Raw genomic sequence first — 14,684 nt, 5'->3', positions numbered from 1 at the left:
CCTCTCCACACAGGGCTGCAGTACTGAACACATGGGCATCCTGGATTCACTAACTTCAACCTCCTGGGAAGCTGGGATTGCAGGCAAGCAGTGAGAAAACACAAGTAAGGCAGAACTGAATGGAAGTTCAGTCTCAAGAGTTAATCAATAGCATTGGTATTTTTCCAAAACTGATTTGCATAAATTTCATCCAGTGTGTTCACCCAAGTGCTGTATAAATCCTTAGACTAGCACACTCCCAAGTAGCAATCCTATTGGGTCTCCTCTTGCCCTGTGTGAGTTCTGCTTCTGTTCACACTTGAATATATTCTGCTCTTGCACTCACTTATCCTCATCTGTGGTTTTCATTCTTCAAATTCATGACAAAGAATCCAGAAAGAAGAAATTTGCAGTGAGCAGTGTCACCATGAAGCAGGAGGCTTTCCGGTATCCAGCACATGCTCCTGGACTCCCAGAACTATCAATTCAATAAATTTTATGGGGGCTGGGGGTATAGCTCAGTAGTACAAGACTTGCTAGCATGCATGTAGCCCTGGATTCAATCCTTGGCAGTTCAAAAGTAAGTAAATAAATGTCTATTCTAAATAAAATATCAAGCCGCATACATTTCTTTATTGCAACAATAATGTACTAAGACAGAGCTCCAGGAGATGGGCAGCAATCAGAAGCAGGATGAAGGTGATAGCTGAAGAGCAGCATGGAGTGTGGGCTCTGCAGACACTGAAATGGCTAGAAAATGAAGCCATCTGGTCTGGGGAGGGCAGCTTGGAAACAGATCCTGTTTATGAGACACATAGGAATCACAGGTAGTGAAGTAGCTCTAGGTCCACTCAGGATGGCAGACGTGGGTAGAAGAGGACATATGAGCACCTTGAAGAAGAACTGAATGAAAACGGGTAACCCAAGAAACTGATGCATGCGGTGTATGTATTTACCAGTCCCAGATCAGGCAAGAAAACAGACGGCCAGGCTACAGGGTCAGGGTGGGAGCATTTGGAAATCCTGGAGAAGGCTGTGGTATAAGCCCAGGGGCAGAGAGAAGCCTGCAGTGAGTCCAGCTGAAGAGAGGGGAGGTCACTGGGAAGGGGGAAAGCTCACACCACTCCCAGGATGAAGATATGGACCAGCTGAGAAAGTGAGAGGGCTGGAGGCCACGGAAAGCTGAGAAGGAAAATAAATCAAGGTGTGGGAGACCAACCTTGCAGGTGACTGGGTCACACTCCCCCAGCTGGGTGCTGAGGCGCTCAGTCACAGAAATGTGGCAGAGCTTTCCCCACCCTTCTTGGGTGCGAGGGTCGGTGTCTCGTGCATGGGTGTGTCTTGCTACAGCCCCACGGGTGAAGCTATGCTCACCTGTTCCTTTATAATATAACCCCTTGCCCGGTTAAGGATAGAATCTTCCATGGAAGTGCCTTGTGTGTGTCCCCTCCTCTTACTGTGCCCTTGGGTGTGGCCTACCCAGGTGTCAGTCAACCTGCTGACAGTGGACATCATGAAGATAGACTCAGCCCCCTGAAACCTGACCCCTTGCCTCATTTGAATAGCTTCTATTCCTGTGCTCTTGCTCTCTCTCTTCCTGGGGACCCTTAAGGTCAGAGGAGCCATCAGAGTGATCCCAAACAAAAAGGTATTTGTGTCTCTTGTGCGGTTATTTTGTGCGGCCCAGTCAGCCCAGTTCAACTGAAGTGACCCCTGAGCCTTTTAGTCATGAGAACAGAAACCCGGCATCAAGGGAGTCGCTTTGGAAATGCATTGTGATGACAGAAGGAATGTGACTCTCAGAAAAGAGAACACGGGAGCAATTAAGACAAGAATATGGCAGACTCGGAGCACCCAGGCTTCTGGAACTGAAGAACATACAGAGGTGCAGTGGAGGCTGAGCAGAGCTGGGGAGAGGACAGCTGTAGTTGTGGGTCACAGGAACAGCTGGCTTTCTTAGAGAAAGAGAATATGGGAAAATTCAAAACCATGTTAAGAATGATTAAAACAGAAAAGTAGGAGGGCAAAGGGTTTGATGTTATAATAACTTATACAAAGTAGATAAGATGAGAAAATTAAAAGAGCAAAGAATCAGGAAACTACAATTTTCTATAAGGAGAAAATGATGCCACAGGACATCAGAAGACACAGAGGAAGGAAGAAAACCAGTGGCAGCAGTTTATAGGGACAAAATGTTTAAAGAACAGAAAGATGCAATGGGAATGACACAAGAGTCCATCAGGCCACCCAAGGACACTGTGACTTCAGCTAATCTCATACTCAAATTCTCTCCTATGATTATTCAGATTCTTTGCTCTCCTGTATCTCTTGCCTAAACTAATCATACGCCACACCAACTGGAAAGCTGGAAAAATAAAATAGGGGCAGTGGTACTAAAAGGGAGAAGGGGGAATGACTGAAAGTCAGCTTATCTGTCACTGCTACCTGCCAAGCTCTGTCTCAGTGTTTCAAAATCAGGAAATATAATTTTCATTTTGTTTTGAAAATCAACTTGTTATCTTTAATATTTACAACCAAAGCATTCATTTATGTCAATGTTTTGATAATTGGGGGGAAATTTAACTTAACATTTAATTATCGCCAAAATAATGAGAGAGATATTCCTTGGACTTTTTCAAAAAGGAACAACCCAGCCCTTCTACTAGGAATCCACTGATCTGCCATAGATAAGACCAGTCTTTCCCAAAGATGCATAAAATGGGAATTAAACAATGCTCTCCAGGCTGGGGGAATTTCAGTCAAGATAAATGCTTGGTTGGAATATTTTACTTTTTTATTTCAAAATATTTACAGTTGCAAGGAAACTTGTGAGAATGGTACACACAGGTTCAATGTACCATTCATGCAATATCCCCTAATAGGAACACATGATAAGACTATAGGATAGTATTTACATTAGGAAATTTCATCCATTCAATGAGTCTGGAGGTGTTTATCAATTGGGAAATAGAGTTCTAGTACTTGCCTTGGTACCTGCGGTGAGCCCTGGAACATGGATTTCCGGTGAGCTCTGCATGCTGACTTCTGGAGTGGCCAGGAAATTGGTCTTACAGTGAGGATAGGAAGGCTGACTTAGGTGGGTCCAGAAAGACAGCCTTTTGGTAGGCCCAAAAGTTGGAGTCCGGTGCCTGCCTGCCCAGCATTACCCAAGACAGGCCTTTCATCAAGAGAGTTTCCTGGCAGTGACTTCTGAAGGGCACCTCTCACACAGTGATCAGGAACACAAAACCAGTCTGGAGACCCTGACGCTGCCTGGTGCCACCCTCACGCTGTGTAGTTGATGTCATGATTTCCCCGGTCTCTATCCACACCCCTTTCCTTGTCTTCTTTCCTGGACACTCACCTCCACTCTATAGTAAGTACCCACAGGGCAGGACCTGAGTCTGATTTATTGCTCTGCTCATCCCACTCCTACCAAATACTTAGTGAAATTCCTGTAAGAACTCAGGACACTGAAACCAAGGTCAGCTTCCTAGATAGGTCATATACATCCATGTCCTCTGAAGATGCTGCATCCTGAGGACATGACAGCTTTCATTCAGACCCTCCTAGACCTCCAGCCATGTGCCTTTTCTGTTAGCTGGTCCCAATCTGTGTCCTTTTTTACATGACAAATCAGTAATTATAGGATTGTGCTCTCCTAGCCTCAGTGATGTACTATAGAGAATTATACAGTAGGTCATTGGATGTATACGACCAACCTGGGAAGCTCATCTCCAGCCATGTGCCTCTTTTAGCTGGTGCCAATTTGTGTCCTTTTTGACAAGACAAAACAGTAAATGTAGGATTTATGCTCTCCTAACCTCAGTGAGATGTTATAGAGAGTTATACAAAATAGGATCATGGGAATCCCCAATTATGCACCACTGATTAGAAGTGCCAGTGGTCTGGGAATCCCAGAGCTTACAGCTGTTTTCTGAAGACAGGGCAGCATAGAGGGGGCCCTCAACCTGTGTCAGTGAGCTCCATGCAATTGATAAGCATCAGAATTGTATTGCACAGTCTCTGTCTTTAATGACTTCTTCCTTCATGGAATTTTACCTCTTCAGTTGCTCCACTCACCCAACCACCATTCCTCTTTTAACACATTCAACCAGCCTTAAGCTCATTCCATGTTGGTACTTCCCAGCCTCTTCACATCATCTCCACTTGCCTCTCTAACCCCACATCACATCTCATCACTGGCTCTGTTGCCACCTCTCTCTCTCTCTCTTTTTTTTAATGGTGCTGGGGATTGAACCCAGGGCCTTGTGTATGCAAGGCAAGCACTCTACCAACTGAGCTATATCCCCAGCCCTGTTGCAACCTGTCTTTAGCTTTGTTTTTCTTCTTGCTGATACTTTGCTTCACCTGCTTCTTTCCACAGCTGCTCCCGTATTCTATGAAGCTCCCATCTCCCAAGATGCTTGTCTGCAGTCATTCAGTGCCCACGCTGTTAGCTCTTTCCTCTCTGTGCCTATCTATTTGCCAGCTCAAGCTCTTCCTATCATCTCATTCTTCTCACAACTTGCCCTAGTACCTTCATTTCCCTTCACCAGTTTCTATTTCAACAAGACCCTTTGGGTTTCCTTCTGTTATGTAAAACTAGAAAACAGGTTCTGGAAAAGACTCAAACTGTGACTCCAGTAGCAAAGTCTACCATTCCCTGTGTGTCCTCCTCCTTGGACCATTACCATGAAGGCATCTCCTGTTGAGATGCCTCTCTTTGATTTTGCATTTAAGATTGTTATACAGCTCTCCCAGAATTTTCTTTCACTCTTCCTGTGTTGTCTCTCTCAATGTCCTCCCTGTATTTCCTGCTTCCAGTCTCTAGTTAGAAAGTTCTGCAACCTTCTCTCTTGTTTTCCAAGATGAAAAATAATTGAGGTGTTTTCCTCCACAGGTAAGAAATTTGGTCAGTTAACAACAACCCTGTTAGGGCTGGGGATGTGGCTCAAGCGGTAGCACGCTCGCCTGGCATGCGTGCGGCCCGGGATCGATCCTCAGCACCACATACCAACAAAGATGTTGTGTCTGCCGAGAACTAAAAAATAAATATTAAAAATTCTCTTCTCTCTCTCTCTCTCTCTCTCTCTCTCTCTCTCTCCTCTCTGTCTCCTCTCTCACTCTCTCTTAAAAAAAAAAAAAACAACCCTGTTAAACCACAGTCTCATTTGACAAAAACCAAACAATGCAGAATGACATGATCATATGCATCATTAACGTAAGAAGATTTTCAACTTTATTCAGTTTCCACACAATGCACTGTGCTATGCTCTTCCAAAGCACATAGTACAAAACAAAAGCACATAGCACATGTGGTCTTTACAATACATATTTTAAAATGAAAGAAAAACATGTCAACGCAAGTTAAATAACAGCAGCTCAATATTCACAATAATGATGATGGAACATCAAATAAAAACTTTATAAGACTATGGGGAAATACCACTGAGATATAAAATTAGTAGATAAAATAGTAAAAGATTAAAAATTCCAAAGAAATGTTTATGTACATAAACCTATTATAACACTCATCATAAAACTAATGAGGAAAAACAATTTTCCAAACAATATCTATCTTAAGACTCTTGAAAATAAACATAGTTCAAAATAAATAACATTTATGGTATTTACTAAAACTGTGACAATCCTATAAAGAAAATCATCTCCATGCTTGGTATCCTTAAGGGATACGTGACCCAAGATGAATTAAAAGGAGAGGTTAAAAAGAGAATTTACAGAGGGAGAGAGAGATTCATGGCTAAAGGATATTAACTTTAGACCAAGATCAACCATTCATCAAAGCTGAATGGGGCCCAATTGCTGTGGGTTAAGGATTTTTACACATCCTGTGTGATAAACTGTTCTCTCTCAGGTCTGGCTGAGCAGCCTCAGAGCACCCAGCACACCTCTAGGGGGTCATCTGTGTGGTTGGAGATTGAGACCATGAAGCTGACTTGGAGATTCAGGCTGTTTCACCATCTGTGGGTGGAGGTGGACAGGACTGGATCAAGAAGTTAGGTCCTTGAGCATCTTAAATAGACAATCAGTGACTCTGTCATCAGTCCAGGGATGCAGAGTTTTGTGCCTCCCCTCAGGCCTCCACAGTTCCAGGACTTCCAGGCAATGAGGTGCGATCCCGGCCCCACACCCAGAGCTCCGGATCATAAGCTTGAATCTGGAAAGAAAAGAGCCCCAATCAAAGCTGATGACTTTACAGGATATTGAGGGTTTTGAAGTTATGGTTAATTTATTTTTCCATTCCTTAAGATTACTTCACCTTGATTTGGACTTTCTAGTCACCATGATTCAACAGTCTGCAAATATCTAAAACTATTGAGAGGCTAATTCTATTAACTAAGTTCTGTCAGCTACAAAGGAGGTGACATAGCAAGGTGTAATTATTAGATTTCTTTAGCCTGGTGACAAATGAAGTAGCCATATATGGATGTCACAACATTATATCAGCTATTACTAACATGGACGATACTTATGAGGACATATTATATATAATATAAGGCATGGGACATCATATTTTCAGCTTTCTTTCAAATAAAAATTGAATAAACTTTCCTATTTTATATTAGATAAGTAAATTATGCTAGCTGTGTAGAAAGTTTTGTAAATGCTTTGGCAGATACAATCCTTTGCGTGTCCCATCTAATAAAATTTTAAAAGTTGTATTTATTAAGAGACAAGCTTTATCTTTGTCTCTGATTTGAGTAGAATAATGGTTTAATGTTAGTGATGTTTCTGCTTGGGTCTATCAAAACAACTTAGTTACATGGTTAGATGCATCTTTAATCATTGAAACCTTAGTACAGTTTCTACATAATTATAAGCCTGGCATATACATAGTTTTGGATGATTTTTGTTTAAAACAAAAGAGTTCATCCCAGAGTTTGAGACAAATAATTAAACTAATTCTAGTTAGCTCCAAAGTATTAATTAATTGTCCAAATATTCTACAAATGAAAAAAAAATATTTCACCATAAAATGTTACAATTTGTGAATAATTTTAATCTGGTATAAAGATTCCTTTCATCTCATTTATCCACTTTCTTTAAAATAAATCATAATTTACAATTGTTAGATGTATCTATACATAAATACATATTAAAGACCAAAGATATATGTCTAAAAATCTCTTAAATCTGCTGGAATTTATACTAAAAAAAGTCACTTAAATCTGCTTTAAACTATACTTCCCTTATTGCATAGAAATTAAACTTGGCTTTACATTTTGAATATACTTTACTTTTTGTTCAGATATGAAATTCATTTTCTTGAATTGGGACTTTCTTTTATTGAATCACTTATGTATATCTGGTAAATTTTCATGAAGTTTTTGTTAGATGTTATACAGTAAATTGTGATATACGTTTGGTTCACTAACCAAAAAAAACAAAACTGAAGAGTGGCTGGGGAGTCCTTCCCTCCGTGCATAACCTCCACAGCTTTCTCCTCCCCAGAGCCCACCTGCAGCCACCCACCTTCCTGTGTCTCTCCAGTCAGCCCATCCCTCTCCCTCCACAAGCACACACAGCACCACCCACCTCCTCACACTCCTCCCTGGAAACCCGAGTGTTCCAGCGCATGGAGCAGAAAAACTGATAGCGCAGTTTGTGGAACAGGGGACGCTGGGCGTAGCTCTTCCCATAGAGGAAATGAAAGATGTCTTGTTTAGGAGCCTGGTTGTCCTCCTCCATGTCATTGGCCAGGTAGCTGGGGAAAGAAACCAGGTTGCTCTTTAGAGGCACAACCAAGAAGGACCTGCCCTTGGAGTCAGCTTCCCAAAATGGACTCCCAGAGGACCATCTTCAGACAGGACTGCACCAGCCCTATTAAGTGTTACGGAGGACCACACCTTGGTCCAGAGGACTCTGCCAGACACAGACCTTCTGAAGGACTCCAACCTTTTTCTAGAAAGCATTGAGCAACACAGTTGTGGGAGAGGCCTAAGGGGTGGTTGCACCCATCTTGGAAGGATTTTCAGGGGGTGTGTAGAAAGAGCCACAAATGTGAGAAGACTCCTGTAAGAAGAACCAGAGGGGACCACCCTACACTGGACCTGTGCCAGGCTGGGAAGGGGCATCTGTCTTGGAAATCCAGAGGCAGAAAACAGAGCAATGTTGGTATAGATACAGGAAGGAAGAGCAGTCAGATGTGGCTGCACCTCCAGTCTCTGCCAGGGACAGGAGGTGCCCATGCTTTCCTGCACTCCTCTCAGGTGGGCTTTGTGTTTCCTTGGTTTCCTTGAATCTTTTACAACTGGCCTTTAGGGAGCATGTGTGTTTGCTTTGACTAGGGAAGTGTGGAAAAGAAAAACAAACTATACTACAGTGCTGTGATCTCGTGTACACGGAGCAAACAGGACAAAGAGGCTAAAAGTAAAAGAAAGGTTAGTGTCCCTCTGCTCCCCTCCTACCCTCCCAGGTAGTGAGTCCTGATTGATGAAGGAGACCAAATACTCACAGGGCCACAAAGAAGTGGATTCTCTGGTACTGCCAGGAGAAGAGGCCAGCCCGGCTAAAATAAGCTATGACCATAGACAGGAGGTACTGATGGAGAGAGAAGAAAAACAGAGAGAGGTCACATCCTGGAAGAGGAGGAAAGAGGGGACAGAGGAATGGGAGTCTGGGGTGAAGAGTGCCCCTGAGAGAAGGTCGCCAGTAAGGAGACTTGCTGTTTTGGGGAAGGACCTGTGACAGTCGGAGCAGTCGGGGGAAGAGGAGGCTTAGTGTGTACTGTAGGATCAGCTCTGAGGAGACCTTTTGAGGGAAGGCATGTAGGTGAGCTGGGTGAGGAGGGTCTTGGGTAAGCTGGAGAACGGGGGGTCCCAAGAAGTGTAAAGAGGAGAGGAGCCCAGAACCTCAGGTGACAATAAGCAAAAGGGGGTAGCCATGCAAGACTGTGGACTTGGGCTTGAAGCCCAAAGCACCCCAAGAAGAAGCAAGGTCCACCTGTCCTCTCTGCAGGAAACTGCTAGGTCCTGAAGGGAGATGTGACAAGCCACAAAGGAGCCAGGACTTGGCACATTTTGTTGGCTTTATGTGGAGGCAGAGGGAAGGACCATGGGGCTAGAAATCCCTCCCCATCCAGGCTGTGCTGGAGCAGGAACACTGCCCAGTGGAGAACAACCTCACCTTGTCAGACACCCTCAGGTTCTTGTCCCAGGCCAGGAATCTTTTGACAACAGGATCCTCTGTGAACAGAACACTGATGTTAGTTGGGAACCAGAAGGGGCTTCAATGGGAGATAGAGAGCAGAGAGGAGAACAGGACCTCCCTTGGAGAAGGTGTGGGATTGTTGCCCAATAGAGGTGGATAGGAAGAGATCAGGAACATTCCTGGGAAAGTTGCTTGGACCTGAGACTCCCCCCCCCCCCAGGGAAACAACTGAGTGAGGGTTTGTGTAACAGAAAGGTATCTGTATGAGTAAGAACTTCTAGTAAACTGTGGGGGCCCATCATCCCCCCTTATAACCTTAGAACCAGAGTTATTAGGTCATTTCTCCTTAGATAGTTACAACAGTGTGAACATGGTCCCATTAACCACCTCTCAGGGAGGATGAAATGTATTACAGCCACAATCTCTGCAATCAGTGAGGATAATTGGAACCAAGCTCTGTGATCCCAAGCAGGGTCATTTTTCAGGTGTAATGTAATCATCCATCATCTAAGAGTTTCACAGGGTACATGGGTCCTGAGTCCTCCAGGAATGGGGATCTCAGGGATAGCAGGGCTCTTTGGAAAAGTGCAGAGGCTGTAAGTTCCTTCTTTGTGTAAAGAGCAGGATTGGAGGGCGCTACCTGGGTGTCTCCCTACCTAGAAGCCGGTTGAAAACCTCATGGTATTCTGGTTGCACCAAGTCCATGCGCCGTTTTTTGAGTTTTATTTTGTGGTCACACAGTGACTCCACATCCCAGGGGTGATTTAGCCCACTTTCCACATCCTCCAGCTCATCCTCAGATTCAGTGGAGGACTCTCTCTTTCTCTTTATGCCAGTGGTCTCAGGCAGGAGTCCAGATTCTACCCAGAGTGCAGAATCAAAAATCCCCCGGGGATCATCCTCCGAGTCTCCCTCAGATTCTGAGGTCCACTCTCTCTTCCTCGAGGACCGACATGGGAGGCAGGGTTTTACCCACAGAGCTGAGTAAAGGAAGCAGAGTCAAGCTCCTGAATTTGGAACTCATCCTTTCATCCTCTGATCCCAGTTCACCTCCCACCCCCAGACCTTCAACTGTTACCTTCTTCTGAGCTATTGTTCAACCACTCCCCTTTGCTGATAAACATGTGCCCCTGATTCTCCTTACCAGTGTCCCATCTCCCTGTTCCTCAAAACTCTTCCTCATTATGTACACTTTCTTCCATGGGGGGAGTGACCCTTTTTACACCTCCTCTACCTACTTCGTGAACTTAGATCTCATCTTCTAACCCAACTCCTTTCTCTACAGATTTTCCATCCATGTGGACTTCCTTGTCCCATGGCAAGGAACTTCAAACTTCAAAAGTGGGCTCCTTAGACTACCTTTCCTGGCTTCTCTACCCCTTCCTTCCTCCTTACCAGTCATCCTGTCAAATCAGTTCTCACTCTAGCTCCCTCACCTGATGGACCTGGGACCTCATCATCTACCACCACCTCCAGGTGGGTTTCTGAGGTGTTCGGCTGGGAAGGCGATTGCCCAGACTGGGAGATTTGTTGATCCGCCATAAGTTCTCCCATACTCTGTCTTCCTTCTACAAAACCTAGATTCTTGCTAAGGCAAAGCCTTCTTCCAGAATTTGGTTGAATAGGAGTCTGTTCGCTCTTCTCCAAACAGGAGAAATCAGGTGAGGAACAGTTCTGAGGACAAACTGTTGCCCACTGCACTCCCAGTGGTCCACAGAGTCTGTCCCTTCCAATCAGGAAGGTTGGAAGCCTCTGATGTCATCGCTTATTCCAACCTGGCAACCAGTTTGAAGGAAAACACCTGTAACTGTCAGACTGGTGTGTGCACCTGTCCTAGAGTTCTAGAGGAGATGGCCTCTGCTGTGACTGACCCAAACTCTGTCCACCTTGCCAAACTACCCTACGGGTCTCTGACCCCTTTTTCACTTCTGTCTAGACATCGGTTCTTCTCTCCATTTTCAACACAACACATGTTAGATACCCAACCTCTGGGCATTTCCATTTCAGAGCTCAGTGCAGTGGGAGATTAAGGAGTATGGCAAGGAAGAAGGGGGAGGGCAGAAATGACAAGACTTCCCAAGAAGGAGCTCAGTATGTACAAAAGAACCCACGTACACTGAATTATCAGTTGAAAAAGTTAAATGGAAACACTCAGTTTAGCAAATCTAATTGGCTACATGCCACTGGCCACTGTTTTCTGAAATCTGCCCTGGGAATACACACACTGCATTTAGGTATCCTTGACTCAAAGAGTCCTTATGAAGACATAAAATCATAGAAAATTCTATGCATGCTCACAGTCTTTGCAGAGTGTCAACACTTTCTGGGAGTCCATGGATCATCTCAAATGAGGCCCTCACAACTGAGCAATATCCTGTCTCTAAAAAAAATATAAAAAAGGGATGGGAATGTGGCTCAGTGGCCAAGTGCCCCTGGATTCCATCCCTGGCCCCCCCCAAAAAAAAGTACTGGGTAAATAATATTTCCATGGCAGGGCACACGGTATCAGACTACATGGCCTGATGATGGATGTGGTTATCTACAAAATGATGACAGTTTTATTCAAGTCTGTGTTAATATTTTATTTATTTATTCATTTAATATTTATTTTTTAGTTGTAGTTGGACACAACACCCTTATTTCACTTGTTTATTTCTTTTTTTTTTTAGAGAGAGAGAGGGGGAGAGAGACAGAGAGACAGAGAGACAGAGAGAGAGAGAGAATTTATTTATTTATTTCAGTTTTCAGCGGACACAACATCTTTGTTTGTATGTGGTGCTGAGGATCGAACCCGGGCCGCACGCATGCCAGGCGAGTGCGCTACCGCTTGAGCCACATCCCCAGCCCCACTTGTTTATTTTTGTATGTGGTGCTGAAGATCCAACCCAGGGCCCCGCATGTGTGAGGCAAGCGCTCTACCGCTGAGCCACAACCCCAGCCCCTGTGTTAATGTTTTAGATCATGGTAAATTCAAGGAAAATTCAAGGACTGACATGATTGTATATATAAAAGGCATGGGCTAGCATATAGGGGGTAATCCCAAACTGTCCATCACGAATGCTCCACCCCTCTCTGTGCTCTAGCAGTCTGTATTTCCCAGCTATAGAGTCAATAACATCTTTCTTAGCTTTAGTACATAGTGTTTCTAATATGAAACACACAGAAAGCCCTCTTTTCTCTCTGGTATAACCACTACCTAGCTTGGAGTTGGTGGCCATTTCACCAGCCTGTGTGCCTCCAGGACCCAATGACAGGCTGCCTGCACATCCACTGAGGACATACAGTGTGCAGGACAATACCTTTCTCGTTTGAAGTCACTGAGATGTCTGAGATGTTTCCATGACATAACCTAATGTATTGGTCAGTCTTTTGTGGCAAAATACTGAAATAATCCACTTAGAAGGAGGAAAGGTTTATTTTGGCTCATGATCCCAGAGGTTTCAGTCTCGGGTTGCTTGTCCTGTTGCTGAAGGCCTGTGGGTGCCCAGAATCTCATGGTTAGAACATAAAGCATAGGAGGTCTGTTGACCTCATGGCAGTCAAGAAGGAAAGAGAGAAACAGGAAGGGGCCCATGTTCCAACCTCTCCTCAAGGGCACACCCTCATTGACTTGACCACCTCCTAACACTAGATCCCACCTTCTAAAGATTTCATCACCTCCAAGCTGGCGACCAAGTCTCCAATACATGGGCCTTAGGGGACACTGCAGATCCAAACCACTGTCCCTAGCACATATTCTGATTTTAAATCATTATTGGAAATTAATGAAAGATTTTTGGATTTAGAATTGCTTTATTTTTCAAGTGTTACCTATCATTCAGCCCAAATTATCTCACTGAGACAGGCTAGAAGATATCTGTTATTGTGTGCAAATATATGCAAACCAGTATTTTATGATGCCAGTGGACAAAATGAGGTATGTTAGAAATAGTTCTGTTTTCACATTGTACTCTTAGTGGGGTGAGCTGCTGGGACTTCATGTCTGCAACTGTGCATGTGTGCTGTGTCTCTTGTTCAGGATGAGTTTTCCAGGCATGAAAATACTTTTAAGTCTACTAAGTGACATGTCATTTTTCTTGATTTCTTCTTTTTACAAAGCATATAAATGGAGTGGTGGTCTTAAATCTGCTGCTGCTCTTTGACAGTGGTAAGGCTGCTATAGCTAGGAAAAGTAGGTGACTACACAGCAATCAGACAACATTCTGCAGAGATAATAGATTCCAACCAATCTAATTCTCCATTGTTTGATTTTTACTTAAACCTAAGGAAAATCTGTCCATTTCCCACATGAGGCAAGTCCAAACAAATTTAGAATCCAGGCTTAGGAAGCTGGCTAACTGAAGTTTAAAAGCTTACATCCACATTACAAATCTTTTTGAGATCAGTTAGACAAATATTAGTTTGCTCAAAAGATACAAACTACAGTCTTATGATTTTATCAGTGGATTCCTTTGGAGAGAATTTGGCAAAGTATATGAAAATTATCTGAAATATAAATACTAACAGCAAAATGTAGAGGCATAAATAGAAACTATGTGACAACTGTAGGTAAGAGAAACAAATAAAACTAAGTGCCATTAAAAAATCATAAAAGTGCCAGAGTGAAGAAGGGGGCATCACAATACCAGGCCTTAAACTATACTACAGAGTTATAGTAACAAAATTGGCATGGTATTGACACCAAAATAGACATGTAGACCCATGGTACAGAATAGAAGACACAGAGATAAACCCACATAAATACAGTTATCTCATACTAGACAAAGGCACCAAAAACATACATTGGAGAAAAGACAGCCTCTTCCACAAATGGTGCTGGGAAAACTGGAAATCCATATGCAGCAAAATGAAATTAAACCACTATCTCACTCCATGCACAAAACTCAACCAAATAGATCGAGGACCTAGGAATCAGACCAGAGACCTTCATGTAATAGAAGAAAAGTAGGCCCAAATCTTCATCATGTCAGATTAGGTCCTGACTTCCTTAACCAAACTCCTAAAGTGTAAGAAATGAAGTCCAGAATTAATAAATGGGATAATTCAAATTAAAAAGCTTCTTCTCAGCAAGGGAAACAATCAGTAATGTGAAGAGAAAGCCCACAGAGGGGGAGAACATCTTTACTACATGCACATCAGATAGAGCACTAATTTCCAGAATATATAAAGAACTCAAAAAACTTAACACCAAAAAAATAAACAACCCAATCAATAAATGGGCTAAGGAGTTGACCAAACACTTCTCAGAAGAAGATATACAATCAATCAACAAATATATGGAAAAATGTTCAACATCTCTAGTAATTAGAGAAATGCAAATCAAAACTAATGTAGGATTTCATCTCACTCCAGTCAGAATGGCAATTATAAAGAATACAAGCAATAATAAGTGTTAGCAAGGATGTGGGGTTGGAATAACTTTCAGCCGCAGCTAGCAGCTACGAGCAGCTCAGAAATGCTTGAAGTATCCACGTTCGTTCAGGCCTGACAGGAGGGCCTACAGGATGGGGTGAAACCACATACTCAGCACT

The 14,684-nt window shown here is 43.4% G+C and overlaps 1 protein-coding gene and 1 pseudogene across 2 annotated transcripts in view; one reads left to right on the top strand and one right to left on the bottom strand.

Annotated features, from left to right (window-relative positions):
- Positions 1-14,684, top strand: part of LOC113195597 (speedy protein E4-like) — a 67,102-nt pseudogene that overhangs the window by 25,371 nt on the left and 27,047 nt on the right. The gene's annotated exons all lie outside the window — the stretch shown is intronic.
- LOC144256878 (speedy protein E4-like) lies at positions 6,077-10,695 on the bottom strand. The gene is made up of 6 exons (XM_077802635.1): positions 10,595-10,695; positions 9,810-10,030; positions 9,130-9,188; positions 8,459-8,544; positions 7,540-7,708; positions 6,077-6,160 (listed from the first exon to the last, which is right to left on the bottom strand). Exons 1-6 carry the CDS (start codon positions 10,693-10,695, stop codon positions 6,077-6,079), a joined length of 720 nt encoding a protein of 239 aa, XP_077658761.1.

The sequence above is a fragment of the Urocitellus parryii genome, chromosome 9, assembly GCF_045843805.1.
Source record: "Urocitellus parryii isolate mUroPar1 chromosome 9, mUroPar1.hap1, whole genome shotgun sequence".
Taxonomy (NCBI): domain Eukaryota; kingdom Metazoa; phylum Chordata; class Mammalia; order Rodentia; family Sciuridae; genus Urocitellus; species Urocitellus parryii.
This window is presented reverse-complemented; position numbering and strand designations above follow the sequence as displayed.